The sequence below is a fragment of the Manis javanica genome, chromosome 2 (genome assembly GCF_040802235.1).
Source record: "Manis javanica isolate MJ-LG chromosome 2, MJ_LKY, whole genome shotgun sequence".
Classification (NCBI taxonomy): domain Eukaryota; kingdom Metazoa; phylum Chordata; class Mammalia; order Pholidota; family Manidae; genus Manis; species Manis javanica.
Genome location: NC_133157.1, coordinates 140257646 through 140282623, shown reverse-complemented (window position 1 = coordinate 140282623; position 24978 = coordinate 140257646). Strand labels below are relative to the sequence as shown.

Sequence of the window (24978 nt, the reverse complement as noted above, 5' to 3'; positions counted from 1 at the left end):
CAGCTTTGCAGATGCAAAACACACAAAAGAACTAGATAATTTTACAAGGACAGAGACATAACCAAGAACATATATAAAACACATTAGATGGGGTACAAGTGAGGATTGGGATGGACAGAGTGAATGGCAGTTGAGAATGGGAAAAGTAAAAATTGTAATCCAAATAGGAATATGCCTATAAGCAATACTCTCTACAACTCAAATATTTTGTTAGTCACACCAACTACTAAATTTGACAATTTTGGCAAGTGGTTAGAAATACTTCTACCTGAAATGACTAAGCATTCTAAACATCTTGGTCTGAACTATGATAAATTTGAAAATTCATGGCATCCAGTTCTCAGCTGTTACAAACAGTCTAATAAGAGGAATACTGAGCTCCGAGTATGAAAAGCTATAACCTAGTACTTACTATACATACTAAGTAGTACTAGCACTTGAGCAGTCCTTTTATGTCTTCAATCTGTTTTCTTATCTGCAAAAATGGATTTGGTTTATTCTCCAAATTCTTACAGCTCCAAAATTACTTCATTAATTTTCTTAATCAATATTTATTAATATGCAATTACTTTCTCTCCTCCAACTATCCCCCCAGCAACCCCCACAAAAAAAAGAAGCAAAAAGCAAGAGTATCAAAAGAGGGCTAAAAAAGAAATGAAGGAATAGGAACTTAGTTCCTAAAGGAAGCATTATCGGGACATCAGTTTTGACAAGAAACTTCAGTATGGTATGAGCATGTCTAGATTTTAACCTTGATGGAGGTTAAAAAACGAATGTTTATTACATTAGTAATAGCAACTTTATTACAAAACTAATACCGACTTAGTTTTTTAGGGTAGAAAGGAGAAAACATTAAAGAGAAACAGTGATTTTGTACAGCCTTTTCAAGATCTAAGGCAGAGTAAGTTTATCCTGAGCCCAAGTTAGCACCATCTATTCTTTGAAGAGTATCACTGTGCCCTGTCCCACACGTGACTATGACTCCTCCTCAAAGCCATGTGAAAGCCTCTTAAGCAGCTTCTAACTTGAAAGACCCTAAATTTGAGCTTATCTGTATCAGTTTTCAGATAAAAAGGGACGGACCTCTGAGGATGCCTTCCATATTAAAAATGTAAGATTCCAAGAGAATCATGAATTTTCTAATCAAAACTCTTCACACTGAGCATTTAACAAAAAACCCAAACATTCAATTAGAATGTAGACTGAATAGATATAAAGATCTTAGATTAGGAAAATTAGGATATATTGTCCATTGATGACCACGAATAGTAACTGAGCTATCTAAATAACAACAGTATCACATTTTACAAAAAGAAATTTGAAACTGGATTATTTAAGATATCTAAAAACCAAAATTGGAATAAACTTATCTGAAAATTTGAAATTAGAATACTTTAAAAGAGAAAGATCTTTGAACAGTCTTAGAATACAGCAATAAAAATAAGAAATTGACCTAATTCCCACGTTTATCTTCCATTCACATTTAATTTTAAGTATGGATGGGGAAAGAGAGGGAGGGGAGAGGGAATTAAGTGGTCACAAGCATCTGTAACTAGTAATTCCAGCACACATGTAGTTGGTACTGCAAAACAGACGTTGAAGCTTTTCCCACGCCTCCATACTCTACGGTCTCCTACCAATAGCTACAGTTCCTAACTGACACTCGGCCGGGACCCGCGCACACGCGCGCACGGACGAAACGCAGCCCGCAATCCGCCGCCACACGCCGCGCGCCCGCAGCCCCGGCAGGCCCAAGACGCGGGGCCGAGTGACAGCGACCACGACGGCCGGGGCCGCGGCGCGCGGCAAGCACTTTGCAGGGTCCGCGCCAGGCACAAGTTACTTCCCCGGCTCCCGGGGGCCTCCGCGCTGAGGGAGGCTAACACGGACGGGGATGAGGAGACGACGAGGCGCCGAGGGGCAGCAGAGTGGGGAAACGCGCGGAGAGAAGCAACAAGCCGCTCCACCCAGACCAGAAAACTGGCCGGCCGCGTCCCGGCCGCCCGCCCAGCGCCGGGGATGCGGCGGCGGCGGCAAACCGTCCCGGGGGTGGGGGGGGTCGGCAGCGGCGGCAGGAGCGGCCGGCGGGAGAGAAACCAGGTAAGAGACTTAACGGGTCAGGACGAGCGAGCGGAGGGGCAGCGGCGCGGGTCGGGCAGCTGCGGCGGCGGAGGCGGGCAGAGAGCGCTACCACCCACTTGGCCGTCCCGGCTCCGGCCGCCTCGCCCCCATGACCCCCGGGTGCCCGGCTTCCCCGGACCCCGCCGCTACCCGGTCCCTCCCGCTACTCACCGTTACTGCGCCGCGGGCTCGCCTGCAGTCTGCGCTCACACCTGGGGGCATCCGTCTGCTCCTCCTGCGGCCGCCCGAATGTTCGAGCCACTTCCTCCGCTTCTCTCCGCACCAACCCTGGCTAATGACACTCACGGCTTTACGGCACCACCTTCCTTACACCCAGAGCCGCTCGCTCTATGGCGGGAACCTTGTTGCTAGGGAGAGGGTGGTTTGAACCAACCATAAAACATTACTGAGGAAGCGTGGATGGGGAGGGTGGGAGAAGGGAATTAAAGGGCAACACGATTAACACAACATAATGTAGTGCGGTCACGGGGAAGACAGCATAGCACAGAGAAGACTAGTGGTGACACTGCAGCATCTAACTACTCTGATGGACAGTGACTGTAAAGGGGTGTGTGTGTGTGTGTGTTGCGGGGACTTGATAACATGGGTGAATGTAGTAACGGCAATGTTGCTTATGTGAATCCTTCATAACATTGTTATTAATAACAAACATTTTTTTAATTCCTGAGAAAAATTAAAGAAGAATAAATGAAGAGAGGTGGCATGTTCAGGGATTCCAAAATTCAACTGGATTTCGGTTCTCCCTAGATCAGCTGTAGATTCAACATAATCCCCATCATAAGCCTGCAGCCTTTTTTATTATTATTATTCAGGTGTCACTGATATACACTCTTATGAAGGTTTCACATGAAAAACGTAGTTTCAACATTCACCCATACTATCAAGTCCCCCTCATACCGCATTGCAGTCACTGTCCATCAGTGTAGTAAGATGCCACAGTCACTACTTGTCTTCTCTGTGCTACACTGTCTTCCCCATGATCCCCCCACACCATGTGTACTAATCATAATACCCCTCAGTCCCCTTCTTCCTCCCCTGAGGTGTACCGGACCTCTGCTTCTTTCCATAGTTGTGACCATATCCAACAGGTTGGCGTGTCCGTTCAAGCTGCTGCCAAAGAACCCATCCATAACCATCTTCGGTTACATGAACATCTAGTTCACAGGGCCTTGGTGAGTCCATTACATTCAAGTTCTGTACGACCTTGACTGCCCACTTGGCAGCAGTAAAAGCAGCTGCATGTGTCTCATCCCAGTCCCACCTGATGTCCTTCCGTACCAACTGGTATAAGGGCCTCAGAATTTGCACCAAGTGCTGGATAAACCCTTTTCAGTAGCCCAAAAGACCCCAAAACTCTTGTAATATTGCCACAGTTCTAACAAGATTCTATTGGGCTGCCCATTGAATTTTTCTTTCAGGTCCTGGAGACCTTCACAGGGCCTTGTGCACTTCTCCTTTCAGTCGTAGCCCATACTTTGCTCCATGCCCTTATTGTTTCAACCTCCCACACATCTGCTAAAGTACAAGTAGCCTCACTTATGGGTTGCCCTAGGTGGGGGGCATTTCCTAGTTCATGTTGTATGTCAACTGAATCCTCAAAAGTATGACAATAACACATTAACTGTGTTTATACTCAGGTTAAATAAAATTATTAGCCTGTGAAATATAGCAGTTTTAGTTGCAAGTTTTATGCAGAATAGCCTAAAAAAGAAAGGAAAAGGCTTTTATTAGAACCTGTTGTGTTATTGATGAGAACGTAAGAGGGATTGGCCTGCCAATATTTCTGGAAAGCAGCAACTGTATTCTACAAAACATTGATGGGTTAAACAAGCTATTAATAACAGTTGCTTTTAACACTTTAAATGGTCAGGCTGTGTTGCCTAACCACAAGGACAAGTAGATCATCACTCTCAAACATTATGCAATATAAGAAACATAAATGAGACCTCTGTGCAGAGAAAAAACCCACAGCTATGGCTCTAGAGTTCTTTTGCTATTCAACTTTAACAGAAAGCATCCCACTTAAAGTTATAAACATGTGTAACCCTTTTTTACTAAAAGATTTATCACCACTTATTTAATTATCTACCTAAGGCTGAACAAGGTATTATTAGTCCTACTGTCCAGCTCCAGCCCTAAAATACACAACCTAATATCTGGAACCAAAATTAAGAAAAAAATTATCTCTTTGTTATTCTTACACTGTGAGATGAATAAATTTCTGCCCCCCTACAAACCTGCAGAGTGTCCATCTCTCTGGGTTTATGAACACCTAACCAATCATTCATAAGTTGCCGAACCACATTCAGTAAATACATGGGGAAATATCTAGATTTTTCATCAGATGAAGAAGGCCTTGTTCATTGGCCGCCTGTCTTTCAAGTCAATGACTTTCAATGCACTCTTCTTCCTGGTAGTCACTGGACTGCGAGCATTAACCTCACTTAGGATAAATTTTAAAAAAGAAAATCTAGAATCAGATATTTAAAAAATAAAAACAGAAATGGAAGGGAAAAGATTTCATAAATGAAGAATAAATAATTAGGAGTCCAAGGAAAATATATTTGAATGAAAATTTAATAAGAAATACTGAGTAAAACCAAGAAAACTGAAGGAATAAAAACAAAGTAGGTACAATAGCAAAGAGAGAGAGAGAAAGGAACTGAAACAGAAGATAAGCAAAGAAAGATTATACATATACCAGAATTTAAATATATAATTAGAATCCTTGAAGAAAACAAAACAATGGAACAGAACCAATACCACAATCCAAGAAAATTATTGCTAGAAATGAGAAAAGTTAAGTGTACATACGAAGAAACCTAGAAAAATTAGCCAGAAATGATCAACCTTGAGAATTATCCTAGTAAAACTCGAACAATGGAAAATATGTCAATGCTTCAAGGCAAAAAAATGAGGGTAAGAAAATAGCCTTGCACCAGTGATATCAAGAGCAGAATAATATTTTCAAGAAAGTCAAGAAAAAAAAAACTGTAAGCCAAGGATTTTGCATCCAGTCAAGCTGTCATTCAAGGGGCCAGACTATAGAAAAACTTCTTAGAATGTGCAAGATCTGTGCCTGTACTGTACACCTGAGCTTTTCTTGAGGAATATACAGGTGGATGAGTTTTATGCAAATGGGAGATCAATGGGGAAATATCAGCAAAAGAACTAATGACAAATATCTAACATATTTAATTTTAGAGTTGATGTGAAAACAAGATGACAGCATGAGTGGAAGAACAGTATATAAACATTGCATATTTAAACAAAGTAGCAAGAATGAAACAAGAATAAATGGGAAGAAAAGGAAAGTAAAATAGGATTGTTGGCTGTAATAAAGGTAACAATGGAATCAAAGGATGTCAGTTAAAAGGTTATGTATGGGAGGGGAGGAGCCAAGATGGCAGCATGAGTAGGACAGAAGAAATCTCCTCCCAAAAACATATATATTTTTGAAAATACAAAAAATTCAACTATTCCTAAAAGAGAGACCAGAAGATACAGGACAACAGCCAGGCTACATCTACACATGTGAGAACTCAGCACCTCATGAAAGGAGTAAGATACAAGCTGCGGCCCGGCAGGACCTAAGTGCCTCTCACTCCAGCTCCCGGCAGGAGGAGAGGAGTTGGAGCGGGGAGGGAGAGGGAGTCCAGGGCTGCTAAATACCCAGCCCTAGCCATCCGCACCAGAGCGCAGACACACAGTGCGTAGGTTGCTGGATACTAGGGGAACAAGACAGTAAAACCTGCGAGCAGGTCCCCGCAGCTGGGGCACCTCAGAAAAAAGAAAAACGAATGCTTTTTGAAAGTCTTAAAGGGACAGGGACCTCACAGCTGGACGGCAGCATCCCGGCACAGTCAGACCAGCAGCTGGGAATCCCGGGGAACTCCAGGTGCCCTAACCCCCTGGGCGGCAGCACAGCTCTTAGGCCCCTAACGGCGATAAACAGCCTTCTGACCATTCCTCTCTGGCGCGGCACCACCAGAGCGGAGCAGCAGCCTGAAGGCAGCCATGCCCACAGCAACCACAGAGCTTACTCAACAGTGGCCGGGAAAGAATCAGACCCCATCTGTATGCAGCTGCCCAGCACAAGCCGCTACGGGTTGCCATTCTCCCAGGAAAGGAAGGCCAGGAGCAAGTGTAAAGGGACTCAGTTTTCCCAGCTCACACACGCACCAACTGCCTACGACAACCTCCATTGCCATGAAAAGGCAGAAGAATTTGATACAGACCAGACTAACCCAGACATCCTCCCCTGAGAGGGAATCAGAGGAGATACATTAAGCCACTTTTCCTGAAAAAGTATTCAAAATAAAGGTCATAACCATGCTGATGGAGCAGCAGAGAAATATGCAAGAGTTAAGGAGGGAGAATACAGAAATAAAACAATCTCTGGAAGGACGTAAAAGCAGAATGGACAAGGTGCAAGAGGCCATTAATGGAACAGAAATCAGAGAACAGGAATGCAGACAAGCTGACGCAGACACAGATAAAAGGATCTCCAGGAATGAAAGAACATTAAGAGAACTTGGTGTCTCCAATCCAAACGGAACAATATCCACATTATAGGGGTAGCAGAAGAAGAAGAAGAGAGAAAAAGGGATAGAGAGTGTCTTTGAAGAAATTATTGCTGAAACTTCCCCAAACTGGGGGAAGAAATAGCCTCTCAGACCACAGAGGCACAAAGAACTCCCAACACAAGGGACCCAAGGATGACAACACCAAGACACATAATAATTAAAATGGCAAAAATCAAAGACAGGGACAGAGTATTAAAGGCAGCCAAAGAGAGAAAAAAGGTCACCTACAAAGGAACATCCATCAGGTTATCATAAGACTTAATAGAGACCTAACAGGACAGAAGAGAATGGCATACTATATTTAATGCAATGAAACAGAAGGGCCTTGAACAAAGTATACTGTGTACAGCACAATTTTCATTTAAATATGAAGGAACAATTAAACAATCCACAGACAAGTAAAAGTTGAGGGAATTTGCCTCCCGCAAACTACCTCTACAAGGTATTTTAGAGGGACTGCTCTAGATGGAAGCACTCCTAAGGCTAAATAGATGTCACTAAAGAAAATAAAATCAGAGCAAAGAAAGTGGAACAATCAAATGCTAACTAAAGGCAAAAAATGAAATCAACTACTCACAAAAGCAGTCAAAGGAAACTTAAAAGAGCACACACACACACACACAAAACCACCTAACATACAAAGAATGAAGGAGGAGGAATAAGAAGGGAGACACACAAAAAGAGACTCAAATAAAGAATCATCAGATGGTGTTTATAATAGCTCAATAAGTGAGTGAAGTTAGACACTAAGACACTAAACTTGAACCTTTGGTAACCACGAACCTAAAGCCTGCAATGGCAAAAAGTACATATCTTTCAATAATCACCCTAAAGGTAAATGAACTGAATGCACCAATCAAAAGACACAGAGTAATGGAATGGATAAAAAAGCAAGACCCATCTATATGCTGCTTACAAGAGACTCACCTCAAATGCAAAGACATGCACAGACTAAAAGTCAATGGATGGAAAAAGATATTTCATGCAAACAACATGGACAAAAAAACAGGTGTTGCAGTACTAGTATCAGAAAAAATAGACTTCAAACAAAGAAAGTCACAAGAGATAAAGAAGGACATTACATAATGATAAAGAGGTCAATCCAACAAGAGGATATAACCATTATAAATATATATGCACCCAATACAGGAGCAACAACATATGTGAAACAAATACTAACAGAATTAAAGGAGGAAATAGAATGCAATGCATTCATTTTAGGAGACTTCAACACACAACTCACTCCAAAGGACAGATCCAGCAGACAGAAAATAAGTAAGGACACAGAGGCACTAGAACAGATGGATCTAATAGACATCTATAGAACTCTATACCCAAAAGCAACAGGATGCACATTCTTCTCAAGTGCACATGGAACATTCTCCTGTACTAGGCCACAAAAAGAGCCTCAGTAAGTTCAAAAAGATTGACATTCTATCAACCAACATCTCACATCACAAAGGTATAAAACTAGAAATAAATTGTACAAAAAAGGAAAAAGGCTCATAAACACATGGAGGCTTAACAACCTGCTCTGAAATAATCAATGTATCAATGAACAAATCAAAATAGAGATCAAGCAGTAGATGGAAACAAATGAGAACAACAACACAAAGCCCAACTTCTCTGGGATACAGTGAAAGCAGTCTTAAGAGGACAGTATATAGCAATCCAGGCATATTTAAAGAAGGAAGATCAATCCCAAATGAATAGTCTAAAGACACAATTATCAAAATTGGAAAAAGAAGAACAAATGAGGCCTAAAGTCGGCAGAAGGAGGGACATAATAAAGATCAGAGAAGAAATAAATAAAATTGAGAAGAATAAAACAATAGAAAAAAATCAATGAAACCAAGAGCTGGTTCTTTGAGAAAATAAACAAAATAGATAAACCCCTAGCCAGACTTATTAAGAGAAAAAGAGAATCAAAACACATCAACAGAATCAGAAATGAGAAAGGAAAAATCACGACGGAGCCCACAGAAATACAAAGAATTATTAGAGAACACTATGAAAACCTATATGCTACCAAGCTAGAAAACCTAGAAGAAATGGACAACTTCCTAGAAAAATACTACCATCCAAGACTGACCAAGGAAGAAACACAAAATCTAAACACACCAATTACCGGCGAAGAAATTGAATCAGTAATCAAAAAACTACCCAAGAACAAAACTACCGGGCCAGATGGATTTACTGCAAAGTTTTATCAGACATACAGAGAAGACATAATACCATTCTCCTTAAGTTTTCCAAAAAATAGAAGAAGAGGGAATACTTCCAGACACATTCTATGAAGCCAGCATCACCCTAATACCGAAACCAGCAAAGACTCCACTAAAGAGGAAAAGTACTGACCAATATCACTGATGAACATAGATGCAAAAATACTCAACAAAATATTAGCAAACTGAATTCAAGAGGATCATACACCATAATCAAGTCGGATTCATCTCAGGGATGCAAGAATGGTACAACATTCAAAAATCCATCAACATCTTCCACCACATAAACAAAAAGGACAAAAATCACATGATCATCTCCATAGACTCTGTAAAAGCATTCGAAAAAATTCAGCATCCATTCATGATAAAAACTCTCAACAAAATGGGTATAGAGGGCAACTACCTCAACATAATAAAGGCCATATATGATAAACCCACAGCCAACATCATACTGAACAGCGAGAAGCTGAAAGCTTTTCCTCTGAGATCAGAAACAACAGAGGGATGTGCACTCCCCCACTGTTATTCCACTTGTACTGGAGGTCCTAGCCATGGCAAATAGACAAAACAAAGAAATAAGGAATCTAGATTGGTAAAGAAGAAGTCAAACTGTCACTACTCGCAGATGACATGATGTTGTACATAAAATACCTGAAAGACTCCATTCCGAAACTACTAGAACTGATATCAGAATACAGAAAAGTTGCTGGATACAAAACTAGCACAAAGAAATCTGAGACCTTCCTATACAGTAACAATGAACTAATAGAAAGAGAAAACAGGAAAACAATTCCATTCACAATTGCATCAAAAAGAATAAAATTCCTAGGAATAAACCTAACCAAGGAAGTAAAAGACCTATAGCCTGAAAACTACAAGGCATTCTTAAGAGAAATTAAAGAGGACACTAACAATGGAAACTCATTCCCATGCTCCTGCTTAGGAAATTAGTATTGTCAAAATGGCCATCCAGCCTAAAGCAATCTACAGATTGAATGCAATCCCTATCAAATTACCAACAGCGTTCTTCAATGAACTGGAACATACAGTTCTAAAATTCATATGGAACCACCAAAGATCCCGAATAGCCAAAGCAATTCTGACAAGGAAGAATAAAGCGGGAGGAATCTCGCTCCCCAACTTCAAGCTCCACTACAAAGTCACAGTAATCAAGACAATTTGGTACCGGCATAAGAACAGAGTCACAGACCAGTGGAACAGAAAAGAGACTCCAAACATTAACCCAAACATATATGGTCCATTTATATATGATAAAGGAGCTATGGACATACAATGGGGAAATGACAGCCTCTTCAACAGATGGTACTGGCAAAAATGGACAGCTACATGTAAGAAAATGAAACAGGGTCACTGTCTAACCTCATACACAAGAGTAAATTTGAAATGGATCAAAGACCTGAATGTAAGCCATGAAACCATAAAACTCTTAGAAAAAAACATAGGCAAAAATCTCATGGACATAAACATGAGTGAGTCTTCATGAACGTATCTCCCTGGGCAAGGGAAACAAAAGAAAAATGTACAGGTGGGACTATATGAAGCTGAAAAGCTTCTGTACAACAAAGGACACCATCAATAGAACAAAAAGGTATCCTACAGTATAGGAGAATATATTCATAAATGACAGATCCGATAAAGGGTTGACATCCAAATTATATAAATAGCTGATGCACCTCAACAAAAAAAAAAAAAGCAAACAATCCAATTAAAAAATGATCAGAGGGGCTGAACAAATAGTTCCCCAAAGAAGAAATTCAGAAGGCCAACAGACACATGAAAAGATGCTCTACATCGCTACTCATCAGAGAAATACAAACTAAAACCACAATGAGATATCACCTCACACCAGTAAGGATTGCTGCCATCCAAAAGACAAACAGCAACAAATTTTGGTGAGGTTGTGGAGAAAGGGGAACCCTCCTACACTGCTGGTGGGAATGTAAATTAGTTCAACCTTTGTGGAAAGCAGTATGGAGGTTCCTCAAGAAGCTCAAAATAGAAATATCATTTGACCCAGGAACTCTACCTCTAGGAATTTACCCTAAGAATGCAGCACTCCAGTTTGAAAAAGACAGATGCACCCCTATGTTTATCACAGCACTATTTACAATAGCCAAGAAATGGAAGCAACCTAAGTGTCCATCAGTAGATGAATGGATAAAGAAGATGTGGTACATATCCACAATTGAATATTATTAAGCCATAAGAAGAAAACAAATCTTACCATTTGCAACAACATGGATGGAGCTAGAGGGTATTATGCTCAGTGAAATAAGCCAGGCAGAGAAAGACAAGTACCAAATGATTTCACTCATATGTGGAGTAAAAGAACCAAAAAAAATCTGAAGGAAAAAAACAGCAACAGAATCACAGAACCCAAGAATGGACTAACAGTTCCCAAGGGAAAGGGACTGGGGAGGATGGGTGGGAAGGGAGGGATAAGGGTGGGGGAAAAAGAAAGGGGGCCTTATGAGTAGCATGTATAATGTTGGGGGGGACATAGGGAGGAATGTGCAATACAGAGAAGACAAGTAGTGATTCTACAGCATCTTACAATGCTGATGGACAGTGACTGTAATAGGGTTTGTGGGGGGAACTTGGTGAAGGGGTGTCTAGTAAACATAATGTTCTTCATGTAATTGTAGATTAATGATAACAAAATGAATAAAACAAAAAGAAAAACATTCAAAATAAAAACTTTACCAAAAAAAAAATACATATATATATATATCTGGAACAAAATACATTATATTTGTATGATATAAAGAGTATTCATAATGAAATAAAAAATTTCCAACATCAAAATTAGAAAAACAGTAAATATTTCTGTCAGTATTTACATTTGAATACAATACATATCTTCATTACCTGGACCCTTTTATTTAAAATAATTATGAAATATTTTCTTACAAGCTTCAAACAGCATTTTAGGAAAATTATCTCCAACCTTCAGAATATTTCACGTTATAGATATGCACTTTCAAGAACACATTAGATTGGGTATGTACAGAAAATCCGTTGCACTAAAATACTGCACTGAGTCAATTTTATTCAAGAGAATCCAGAAGTTTACCTTAGGGGCTAAAAGTGCTAACTTTTCTGAGATCAAATTTTAGCCAGAATACCCTTTATATCAAGAATTTAGAATGATAAAAGATTACTTAGTCCACCTCCTTCACTTTACAGATGAGAAAACATTCAGAGAGGTTAAGGGACCTGGCCAGCGTTCTCCAACTAAATAGGCTGAAATAGAGTTAGAATTAGGTCTTCTGACTGGGCCCCCCAGGGCCCTCACATACCACATAGATGATTTCTTGTTTACTACAGATTTATGAACCTTCAACAGACAGAAAACCTGAAGGTATAAGGCAAAAATGCACAGCACATGTCGTATCCAACACCAGAAAGATCAGGCAGCAGTTTGGCTATTCCAGTTTCATCACGGTCCTCACCACAGAAGATACAAGACTGCAAAGGTGAGGCCACAGATCAAGCAGAGTCAGAGCCAGCAGAATTTAAGGCCCCACTGAAGCATGTATTTTGTTGTATATTCTATTAATCCCTTGTAGCACTTTTACATTTGAAATAATTTTTTGAGCTGTTCTTAATTGTTAAAATCTCCTTCCCCCTGACATTGAAGGTCTTCCCTGTAAGATAGCTTTTAGAGAAGGCCTCCAAAATTACATAGGAGATGTTATTATTCCAGCTTTTGTGGAGACACAACAGTGAAAGAGAAAAAAAGCTTTCTTATTTTAATGTAATTGCCTGGTAACTGGTTTCATTCCAGGCCCTTGAAGAGCAATCCCTAAAATCCTACTGTTCTGTCATGTCTGCATGTGGCAGTCTAATGACATTCACCTTCCACGGACAGATGCACCTGGTAGATTAAAGATCCAGCCCTCATGTGAGCAGTTTAGGAATTACATAGCGGGGCCTTTCAAGTGAGCATCTGGTCTTGCAAAGCTTTTTATAGGAATGGTGTGTCTTCAGGAAAGGCACTTCTAGGATTTGCCCAAGTCCTTGAAGAAGGAAACATGGCTCTCTCCAGGGAGTGAGCTGGGTATTTTCCCCTTGACTTTGCATCTCTGTATACCTACCACATGTTCTTGACAGAAATATAGGGCATTAAGGTGGGGGCCGGGGGCGGCAGGGGGAATTTCTAGCATGCTCCCAAGCCAGTTAAGCAGAACTGAGTTTTGAAATCACATGTGTTAGGTCAGGTCCCAATATGATTATGATGTGAATCACTGTCGGATTGGGAATATCGGGTTGGCTTTTGGTGTGCCACCAGGTGACTCACAATGCAGGCTTCTATTCAAATACGTATAGTGTCAGTCAATAGCTAATAGGGTTCACTCTGAGTCAGAGCTTAGCATTTAGTATAAGTTGAATCACTGACTACCCAGCACTATCTGAGATGGTCCCTGAATATTTCTTTGATTAGCCCAAGAGTTGAGACAACACTGCATGGAGTAAGTCAGTTCATAGCACAATTGAATGGGCTTTTCTAGCGGCCATTCACAATAAAGTTTGATGTGACTAAATGCTCAAGGTAATGCACGATTATGAATTCATAGAATAAATTACCTTGATTCTAATCCAGCTGATTAGATCCTAGCTACTTGTATGGGAAATCATTCATGAAATATGAGTTACATGCCCCATTGCCCAGCAGTGATATTTTGCTTATTTCAAAGATTATTAAAACCAGCTAACCTTTCTGGTTTGGAAATGCTCAATTTCTAGTTATTATTTAATTGTATTCTAAATTGAAAAATCCTTTTTAAAAAAGTACGTGTTAGTATTTGGATTTAAGACAATGATGTCTCATGCAAAGTTACTCAGTAGTTTGACTTGTGAGGTCCAGGGTTGTCCAATATGCCCCTTAGCTGGCAGGAAAGTAGAGGAGAACTCCTTGTTCTCTGGTTTGTCTCCATTTGTGCGGCAGCCACCTCTGACACTAACTGAACAATATTTGCTCACCGATAGAACACAGATTGAGGTGCTTTTCAAATGCTAGCAACACCCAGCACTTGTAACCCTTCTAAGGCTGTATGGCTAGATCAGCCTTGTATAGCTGCTCCATTTATGCAAGAGAGTGGAAAGACTGATGCAACCTATCCCTGACGGCACACTTGCAAATGATAATGACTCAGGGTGGAGTGATGATGAGATTTAAGGGACTAGTAGATAGATTTCTTAATTTGTTGATAGTAGCAAGAAGTTTTTATGTGTGAACCAAGATTAGGCTACTGTATAAAAATACATGTATATTTTTCTTAAATTTCTCTCTATCCTCTGATGGTTCCCAGAGAATCCCAGATGTGTGGACTTAACCATATACCTTTATTGCATTTCTACAAATGTCCATTTCTAATTATAACCCTGATACTAATACACAAATTTTCTGCTGTACAGAAAGGTATAGATACTTCTTTGCATTTAATGGCAACTGGGCAACTGTAGACAATGAGTTCTGTTCTTCCTGACTTAATGTAATTCCTGGTGAATTCAGCGCAGTAGGCTCTCCAATCAAATTAGACTATTTATAAAACTGAAAGTTTCTACATGAGTATACTAAATCTCAGTGAGGTGCTACAAATATTTTTGTGACACTCGAGATTGCTTTTATTTGTAGAAACTTAGAGTACAGCGTACATGTCTTAAGTGTACAGTTTAATAAAGCTTACCTAAATATACCCCAAGTGACCATCATTTAGATCGGGATTTCTCAGCTTCAGCACTGTCGACATTTCAGATTAAATATCTCCTGTACATTATAAGGTGTTCAGCAGCATCCCTGGCCTTGATCCACAAGATGCCAGGAACAGCCCTTCCTAGATGTGACATGCAAAACTTGTCCCCAGACCTTGCCAAATGGTTTTCTGGGGCTGGGGGGTTGGGAGGCATCAGGATCACTCTGTTCTAGATGAAACAGAATTTCTATTCTCAGCTCGTACCACTAAGACCCCCTTCTGCTCCCTCCCAGTCAGAACTCCCGTAAGTGCTCAAATCATGTATCAGTTGGGCCTGGTTTTGAACCTCATACGGAATTAACTGTTACACATTCTTTGCATCTGGTTCTTTTAGCTCAGAATTATGTTTTTTGAAATTCACTTGTTGGCGTTCCATGTATTGTGGTGTTTCAATACTGTCCAGTTTTTTTGTTTTGTGTGAGTACACCACAGTTCATTTCTCCATTATGCCACCAAGGGATATTTGAGTTGCTTCTAGTGTGGGGCTATTATGAATAATGCTAATATGAACAATATTCATGTCTTTTGATAAACTTAAACCCTGATTTCCATTAGATGCCCAGGAGTGAAATTGCTGTGTAAAAGACCCAGTGTATGTTTAGCTTTATTAGATACTGTCAGTTTTTCAAACTGTTTTTATGTTCCAAACCAATTTATACACCCACCAGCAATATATGTTGCTTCACGTCCTCATCAGCTCCTAGTACCGTTCACTCATTTGATTTTTGGCTCGTCTGACACCAGCGCAGTGACTGCTGGTTTGCGAGCCGGTGCTGTCAGGCCAGGAGGAAGGCTCGACAGGCTGTGTGTCACTCTCAGGGGACTCGGAGTTGAGCAGCCACCCAGGGGGAGGGAGTGCCTGAAACTCCTCAAAATTCCCAACCTGCTGGGCAGCGTGCGCACCCAGACAACCTTGTCCAGCTCTCCCTTCTCCCATGCAGCAAGTCCGTGCAAACCTTGCCCTTTCAGCAGCCCTCTCGCTGCTAGGAAGCCTCTCAGACTGCCTGCCTTTCCTGTGTCAGAGCGGCCGGGTGTGGATCCTGTCCTCCATGAAAGATGGAATGTTACTCTCTCAGGCACTCCGCCTGTCCCAGCTCCCCAACCTCCAGAGCACCACACATTGTAGGTTTCTGCTCGTTTAGCAGATCTCCAGGGCCAGGTGTTCAGCAGTCCCAGGCTTCCACCCCCTCCCAGTCCGTTTCTCTTCCACCCGCTGGTGAACTGGGGTGGGGGAGGGGCTTGCGTTCCGCCGGATTAAGGCTTTGGTACTTACCCTGTGTCCTGAGGTCTGCCCTGTTGGTGAGGTCTGTATGCAGTCTGGTTAAAGAGGCTTTCCTGTTGCTGTTTTAGTGTTAGTTGTATTAATTAACTACATTTTTGTATTATTTGTGGTTTGGGGAGGAGTTCTCTGTCTCACCTCTCATGCCACCATTTTGAATCTCTGGGCTTTGGACATTTTATTAATAATTTAATTTCCTTACATTTTCTTTTTCTTCATGAGTTAGTTTCGGTGGTTAGTATCATTCTAGGCATTTTTCCTTTTCACCTAAGTTTTTTAAGTTGTTAGGATATAGTTCATATTGTTCTCATAATGATTTTTATTTCTGTAAGAACAGTAGTATCTCCTCTTTGATTCCTGATTGTTTAATTTCCACACATTTTGAATTATCTAAATGTCTTTCTTATTGATTTCTAAATTAATTCCACTGTTAGAAAATAAACTTCGTAGAATATTAGTTATTCCAAATCTGTTGAGGCTCCTTTATGGACTAGGATGTGTTCTATTCTGCTGAATGTTGCATGTATACTTAAGAAGAATATGTATTCTGCTGATATAGGACAGAGTACTCTATAAATGTCTAAATATGTCTAATTACTTTCTAGCATCACCATGTCCTCTATATCCATGTTGATCTTCTATCTAATCCTAGCCTTTAGTGCAAGTGGGTATAAAATTCCACTGCTATTTAATTATTGCTGAATTATGTTCTCCCCTTCAATTCTGTAACTCTTTGCTTCATGTATTTGGGGGCTCTGTTGTTAGGGTTATATATTTATAATTGTTATATCTTCCTATGAGATTGACCCTTTTTGCATTATTAAATGTCCCCTCTTCATATCTGGCAGCATTTTTTGTTTAAATGTATTGTTTAGTGTTAGCATAGGCACTCCAGCCCTTTTATGGTTGCTGTTATCAGATACATCTTTTCCATTCTTTTACTCTCAATCTTTTTGTATTTCTTAATTTAAAGTGTGTTGCCTATAGATAGCATGTAGTTTTTATCCATTCCAACAATCTCTGCCTTTTCATTGGATTGTTTAACCCAGTCATAATTATTATTATCAATGATAGTATTCAATTTTCCTCTGAAATTATTGGCTTTTTGTTTTCTATATATTTTATGGTTACTTTCTTCCTCTTTTCCTTCCTTACTCCCTTTGTCTTAAATTGATATTTTCCAATGTAGCATTTAAATGTCTTTAGTGATTTTTTTTCACTATATTTGTTGAACTCATTTCTTAGTAAAGTCTATAGGCTTACAGAATACATCTTAATGTATCATATCAACTTCTAATTTATACTCCAGCTGCATATAGAAAGTTTATTCCTATATAGCTCCCTTCCTTACTGCTTTTTTGTTACCATTGCTATATATATTAAGTGTATGTGTTACCAATCTGGTAACACATTGTTATGATTGTATCATCCTATCTTTTAAAGAATCCAAGAGAAGAAATAATCAGAAATAGATTTATAGTAGTTCTTTTTCTAAAATATTAACCTTCTTATTTACCATTCCTGGTTCTCTTTAACTACTGTGAATTTGAGTTACTTTTTGCAGTTACCTTCTTACTCTAATGCAGCTTCATTCTTACCTCTCTCCTTTTTGTTATTGTAAATATGTTACATTTTTACATGCTGTAAGCAGAACAATACAATTTTATAGATATCGTTTTCTGTGATTGCTTTTTAAATCAGTTAAGAGAAGAAAAACCCATATCTCATCATACTATCTTTTATCATTACCTACGTAATTACCTTTACTGGAGCTTGTATATGTAAGTGAATTACTATCTGTTGTCACTTACCTTCAACCTGAAGAACTTCCTTTAGTGTTCCTTATAAAGCAGGACTGCTTGCAACAAATTCTGTTTTTGCTTATTAGAGATTATCTTTATTGTGCCTTCATTTTTTAAAAATAGCTTTGCTGACATAGGGTTCTTTGTGGACAGTTTTTATCTTTTAGCACTTTGATTATGTTGTCTCACTGCAGTAATAGTTTCATTGAGATTTACTTGTTTGTGATAAGTCATTTTTCTCTTACCCCTTTAAGGTTTTTCTCTTTATTTTTGGCTTTCAACGTTTGACTATACGACGTGTCTGAATGTGATTCTCTGAGTTTATCCTACTTGAAGTTAATTGTTATGTTGTATTTTTCATCACATTTGGGAAGCCATTTAATAGCTGTTAGGTATTCAGATATTTTTTTCTGTGCCTGTGCAGAACAGTATTAACACAGTGGTAGGCCTGAGATTGCTGTCTTTAGAATCTTTCCAATCTTACTGGCAGTATCAGCCCTTGACTGGTAACTGAGAAATTGGCTCTCAAAGTTGTAAGATAAATTCCAAAATGTAAGATAAATTGTAACCGAAATAAGCAGGCGACGAGAGGCAACAAAGGGCCAGGCAGTTTATTTGAGTGCAATGCCCGGGCGATGTTCCCCAGTCTATGGAAATGGAGGCTGGGGAAGTCGCACTCAGCAGGGCAGGTAGTGAGTTTTTAAAGAAGGTAGGGGGAGGCAGAGCTTAGATTTACAGTGGCACGAGGATTGGGTAGCCCAAGGCACATTTTTCAGGTTGGGATGGGGCAGCAGCCGGGGACTTTGGCTCGTCATCAGTGTCCAACATGCTCACTCCTCCCTCTGGTGCCTCCAATCTTACAAAAGTATTTTCAATTAATTGACTGCAGGCTAGCTTTGCCTAGAGTATTTGTACCAGCAGTATGTTTTATGCTGAATACCTGCTTTCCTTCTGGAAGTATGGAGTTTTGGTATATGCTGGCCAAAAGATCCCTACATGGCCAGGCCCCCAAGAAAAATCTAGGGTGTTGAGTCTCTAAAGGACTTCCTGGGCCGAAACGTCACACGTTATGATGCATTTTTGTTGCTGGGGAGCAATGTGCTCTGTGTGATTCCTTATGAGAAGGAGAAACCTGAGGGAAGCCTGCACATGGATTTCTCCAGTCTCTCCCTGTCTCTTTTTTCCCTTGATGATTTTGTTGCATGTGTGCTGGCTGCTTTTGTGCTTGTGGCTGCTGGTATCGTGGAGCTACCAGCCCTGTCATAAATGCTTGCTCACTAAAATCTCCAATTTTTTTGACAGTGTCTGCAGGAATGAACTCTTCCATGCCAATCCAAATAGTTATTCCAAAGGCCTGCCCTTCCCCCAAGAAGAACCTTAGCACCACTGCACCAGACCTGGGGGAGAGGACAGCAGCCTGCTTCTCTGTTCCTTGGAGCCCTCCAGGCAAGTGTGCAAAATCCGGTGGGAATGGCAGCCCCAGGTCTTCTCAGCTCGCTCCTCCCAGTGCAGACTATGCCTTACCAACAAGCTGGAGTTTCCAGCCTACAGATAAGGACAGGTGGGAGGAGGAAGACCCATTCTTCAGGGCTATGCTCACATACACACGGAATAGAGGTTCTGCAACACAGAACTAGGGAAGGATGACAGGTGCCGGTGGCCTGCCCCTCCAGAGACTATGTTAGAACTGGGGGCTGGGGGTGGGAGGGGTGGAGAGGACACCCATGTCTTGGCTGCACTGACCTAGAGTACAGTTTCCAGCACACACAGCTGGGAATAGTGAGGATGGGAGCAGGTCATGGCTCAAAGGCCACAGAGTCTTAACTGATATTCAGTAAATTTTCTTGAATAAATATTTCTCCACTTGCTGCACACAAATTGACCTACATTTGTATGTAGGAGTTTCCAGAGACTTTTTAAATAACATTTTATTTAAAAATCCAGTCTTTTTTTTTTTTAGCCTGCTAAATGTTTTGCTGGGGAGAGGGTCTGAGTCCCTCACATAGCCCTTCTAGAGGTCCCACCACTCCCTGTCTATTTTTTAGTGTTTCTGCATAAAATTCTAAGTTAATTCTTCAGTACTATTTTCTAAATTCCTTGAAATTTTCTACTTGGTTCTCTCTGCTATCTACCTGTTATTTCATTTTTATCTGATTGTGTTTCCTTTTCTTCTCTATTTTAAATGAAAATTCTTTATTCATTATTTCTTTGAGCATTTTAACATTTTTTTCGTCTTCCATGGAGTTGAATTCATATTCCAATAGTCAATTTTAATGACTGTCTTTCTTAGCCTATAGTGTGTGTGTGGGGTGTGTGTGGGGATTTTGTTTTGAATGTTCACTTTGAAGGAAATATTCTTTTCATTTGTTATTTTTCTGTATTCCTTAGCTTTCAATTCCGTCAGGAAACCCTGAGATCCTCCCCCGGACACCTGAGCCATTGTACTGACAACCAGATGTTATGATGACAATTCAGAATTTCTGCCCCATATGATATTGAGATTATGGCAGATTTGATCTCAGAGCCTGCAGTTCTGGCTCATTGCTGACCATGAGGATGTTTGAATCACCCACCTGGTCCTATACATAAGCTCACAGCTTCCTTAAGCCTCAACCGAGGTCAGCCATCACTGTTGCTCCCTTTATGGTTTCTTTCATACAGAAGTTTTTAACACAGTGAACGCATCTCCAGTCCCTGTTTTACCTGCAGCAACCTTAGTCCCCTAAACCTGACAGACAGACCAGTGTTGCCTGTGTCTGATTCATGGACCCAGAGCCAAGCAGGCCCACTGTTTCCACCCCAGCCATTCATCCACATTTCCATTTTCTTTCTGGTTTTCAGATATTTTTATCTCATTTTTTGGCTCACTTGTATCTTTTTAGGTTTTCCTTACCTGTCATTGCTTTTGTTTGGAATAGAGGGAAGGATCAAAGTGGGAACTCATTGCCCCAATTTGAATAGAGTCCCCACACTTCTAAAATTTGAGCACTTTACTCTTTATCTTTAGTTTCTCTGTAACATTCACAGTAGCCTTCTGGATATCTCTCTCTAGAGAGTAATGGGTGGATTGCAGCAACAAGGCACTGGAGCCAGGAGTCAGAAAATACAAACTAGAGTTTGGATAATGTAACGGTGAAGCCCAGGGCACGGTTCACATAGGGACAAGAAAATGAATCACAAGCTAGATTTTATGTAGGATGATAAAATAAGGAAGTTAAAACTAAATAAGATATTCAAAGTCACTGTCTAAAACAGGTAACAGAGGTTGTACTGAGGAGTACTTAGAGTACCACTTGTCTCTGACAGACCTTGTTATCCAACATGTTGACTTCAAAAATAAAATAGTTGTTTTACCAGCAAAAGTGGGTTGAATAGTGAATAATAGAGAATTATTATTAGAGTCTATTATAATAGAGAATAATAGGGACAAGCAAACTACAGGTAAAAACCATAGCTTAGCCCAACAGGCAAGAGAGAGTTATGCTATTTTATGGAGAGGCAGGAAGGTGGGAGGACTTGTTTTGTAGGATCTGAAGAATCAAAAGTTAGCATAAGTACAGCCATCTTAAAGGCTTAAATACCACCCCCTAACCTAGAAGGAGGAAAATTATTAGAATCTTGAAAAACAAGTTAGTCAGCCAGTGTTAAATGTAGTTAATCATACACACCAAGCTTATCTTGCTAGAACCACCCTAAACATTCCGAAGGTAATCTTATCTAACCAGACCCCAGGATGTGGCCCCAGCCAAAGATTTATGTGTCTATGAAAAAACACTGTATTGTGATTGTGGAAAATGTTGCCCCCTTTGAAAATGGTATAAAACCTTCTGGCTTTGTGTGCTCAGGGTCCTTGTTGAGACCCGCTGCGTCGGGCTAACTTGGACCCCAGCTAGCTGGTTCCTGAATAAATTCCTCTTGCTTATTGCATCAAGAGATGGCTTTCGTGAGTGATTTGGGGCGGCGTCCTCCTCTGGGAAAATCCAACAGTTTGAGCACAAGTCCTCTGGAGAAAAGCGAACATTCAGAGGGCGATGGTTTCTCACTGGCTCAGCTGCAGGGGTGGTTGATTTCTTGTACAAGGTGGAGTGCACATCTTTCCCTAATGGCTGTTCTCTGTAATTAATTCTTTCCTGTTGAGGATTCTGTAATGGACATGGAGTGTTATGGTGTGAGAGCATGCTCTCCTGGCCTCCCAACTCCATTTTAGTGAGGTTTCCCATTATTAATTTTCACACTTATGATCTATCTAGCAGTGATGCCAGGATTCTTGTTCACGAAGCCAAAGAATGAGCTTCACAAACACTCAAGGTAAGAGAGCAAGGTACAGGCTTTTATTTAGAAATAAAGTGAGAGGAAAGAGCTCCTGGCTCATGCCAGGAGGGGACAAGAGAGCCTGGGGTGCTGCATGGTCTAGGGGATTTATACACAGTTGAGGATTTTTGGGAACTGAAGGCTTCGGGTGTGGACTTGTACCACCTGCCCTGCCCTCAAGGTGGGCTGGGTTGTTGTCTGTTTGCTAGGGCTGTTTACAGTGAAGTCACAGGTTACACTGAGATACCCTTGCGGAACACTCAAACATTCCAGGCCAAGTTGCTCCTGGCCTTTTGACCTTTAACTGATCTCATTAAAGATGTCTATATTCCTAGTCTAGTATCTTTACCCTAGAGAGTTAGAGTGACCTTGACTTTGCATAATGCTGAACACAGAGTTTCGATAGGGCCTTTACATTGTTACATTGCTTTGACTGTAAAATCTTGCCTTGCTTTTTCCGGAGGCCCTCACCCTACTCTGTCTAAGCCCATGGTCCCTGTCTCAGCAGTACAGAAAAATAGGCATTAAGGAAAAATACTTCAAGAGCCAGGGTATGTTGAGAAAGTAACTCAGACTGTATAACTGGATTTGGGATTTGGGTTGCTGTGGGTAAAATTGTAATATTTCCAGACTATCTCACCTGGCTTTGATATATCTGCATATCAGTAGGCATTCAAAGGTGGAAAGAAGTATGGCTTTAGTACATTTGCACATCCTCAGGGATGGAGAGAAGTTCATCTCCATATCAATGGGTAATTACCTGGGCAATGGAGGGCTTCTCTGTACCTGAAGGCCTGTTTTGCTTCCTCCAGAGCAGAGGAGAAAGAGGGCCCTGGACTGCAGTTTGTAAGCAATAAACAGGTTTTAAACTTTATTTCTCCCTTTGACTGATTTTGGTTTTTAGAGGTATTTTGCCCCGGGACTTCCTCTCCCCGGACTTACAGTCACCTCCAAGGGAATTTGTCCTCTCAATTTCCTTGTATTCTGATTTATCTCTTTAAGGGCCCTAAATGATCTGCTGATGGTGGGATATGTTTCTAAGGGTTGCCAAGGATGGATTGAATTTATGTCCTTTAACATTCTTGGTTCTTCTTTTGTTAAGGAAAATACTGGAAAACTTGGACTGGGTCGCTGATGGAAGAACTAAGCGGCACTCAGAGGTCTTGGAGTGTTGAGGTTTTATTTTTACACCGGCGGGCTCCGAGGGGAGTAATCTCCCAAGGTCTGAGCCTGGAGCACAAGCAAGGGGAGCAATTTATATTATTTTGATATGTGGCATTTTGGCATGTGCAGGGCAAAAGAGGAGCCTGCAGGAGGGGAGGAGGGAGCTGGGAGTGCTTTGCAAACTGGAGGAAAAAAGCAGTTTGCTGACCTTGACAGCTGTGTTGAATATTTTCCTTATCACTTTGTCGGATTTGTCTATGATTTCTGCAGCTTTTTGGAACAGGAAGTCAGATTTTAGAATTAAGTGAGAAGATTTTTTTTTACACAGTATTTGATGTTTCATTATGTTCTCACTGTATAATTCAACAATGGCTATTTCAGAATTTGGAAACTGAAGGCTCCCCACCAGTAAGATGGCAAACTTCCGGCTCCTCTTCGGGGTCCTTGGTTCCCGCCGGCGCCACCTGAAGCCCAATCACCTCTCGCCCCCCTCCCAATCCCAGCACCTAGCCAACAGCCACCAGCCCCATAGAAGTAACACCACAATCACCCTATGCCCCTTCCTATATAACCCAGCACCTTTCCCTAATAAAGCAGAATTCTCCGGTGAATTGCTACTGTGTGTCGCTCCTTTCCTTTCATTGGTGCCGAAACCCGGGAGACGGGACACCCCAACTGGGCCCCGTCTTCCCCCTGACACCAGCAGCAACTTGCCCTCGTCCTCTTTTTCCGGCGCTGGCTCATCACATTCACCACTCCTCTCTGGCCTTTAGGAAAGTTTTCACCCGGAGTGGGCCACTCTTCTCCAAGCTATCGCAGTGCCATTGACCGTGATCGTCCAGCAAGGCCCTGACGCTCGGGGACGAGGAGGGAACTCTCCCCGCCTCAGGCCTTCATGGCGGCGGCGGACCCTCAGGCCCCTCCTCTTATAGCCATAAACCCCTGCCTCAGGCCTAAAACTTTTTAAGCAAAATTTCCCCAGAGTGGGCCACTCTTCTCCGAGCTATCGCAGTGCCATTGACCGTGATCGTCTGGCAAGGCCCTGACGCTCGGGGACGAGGAGGGAACTCTCCCCGCCTCAGGACTTCACGGCTGCGGCGGACCCTCAGGCCCCTCCTCCGACAGCCATAAATCCCCGCCTCAGGCCGTCACGGCTGTGGCAGACCCTCAGGCCCCCCTCCAGCAGCCATAAATTAGGTGACTCCTTTGCAGATGGGAACACTCCCTTCCCCCCCCCCGACCTCCTTCTGTTCCGTCCGCCGAAATCTGTTCTGTCTGCCGAAAACTCCTAGCTCTAGGTACCTCGTGACTCCGGCAAACTGCCTTCTTAGGGGAGTCTGGGTGACGACCCACACTTCCTAAGAAACTCCGACTCATGTACAAGTCTCCGCAGACCACCAAGGATCATTGGGGACGAACTTTGTCTCCTTACAGTCTGCTTCCAGTCCGAGGATCTCCATTCGTCTTCCCCTGTTTGTCTCCTTCTCTGTCCTTTAGCCATGGGAGCCTCCTCATCCCTCCCTGAAAGTTCACCTCTTGAATGCCTGCTTAAGCATCTGGCAACCCTCTCCCTGACGCCTGATATAAAACCAAAACTTCTCTGTAAATATTGCTCCCAAGATTGGCCGACATACCCCCTAGACAATGGCCTGCAGGGGGAACTCTTGATCCTAACATCATTCGCAATCTCTT

The 24978-nt window shown here is 41.4% G+C and overlaps 1 protein-coding gene across 1 annotated transcript in view; it reads left to right on the top strand.

Annotated features, from left to right (window-relative positions):
• The window catches only part of LOC140845646 (uncharacterized), a 59819-nt gene extending 35932 nt beyond the window's left edge, over positions 1 to 23887 (top strand). The window contains exons 6-7 of the mRNA XM_073220316.1: positions 19114 to 22119; positions 23225 to 23887. Of these exons, the coding sequence (XP_073076417.1) occupies positions 19114 to 19448 (335 nt within the window). The 3' untranslated portion in view covers positions 19449 to 22119; positions 23225 to 23887. The remainder of the gene's footprint in view (positions 1 to 19113; positions 22120 to 23224) is intronic.
• The last annotated feature ends 1091 nt before the right edge of the window (positions 23888 to 24978 follow it).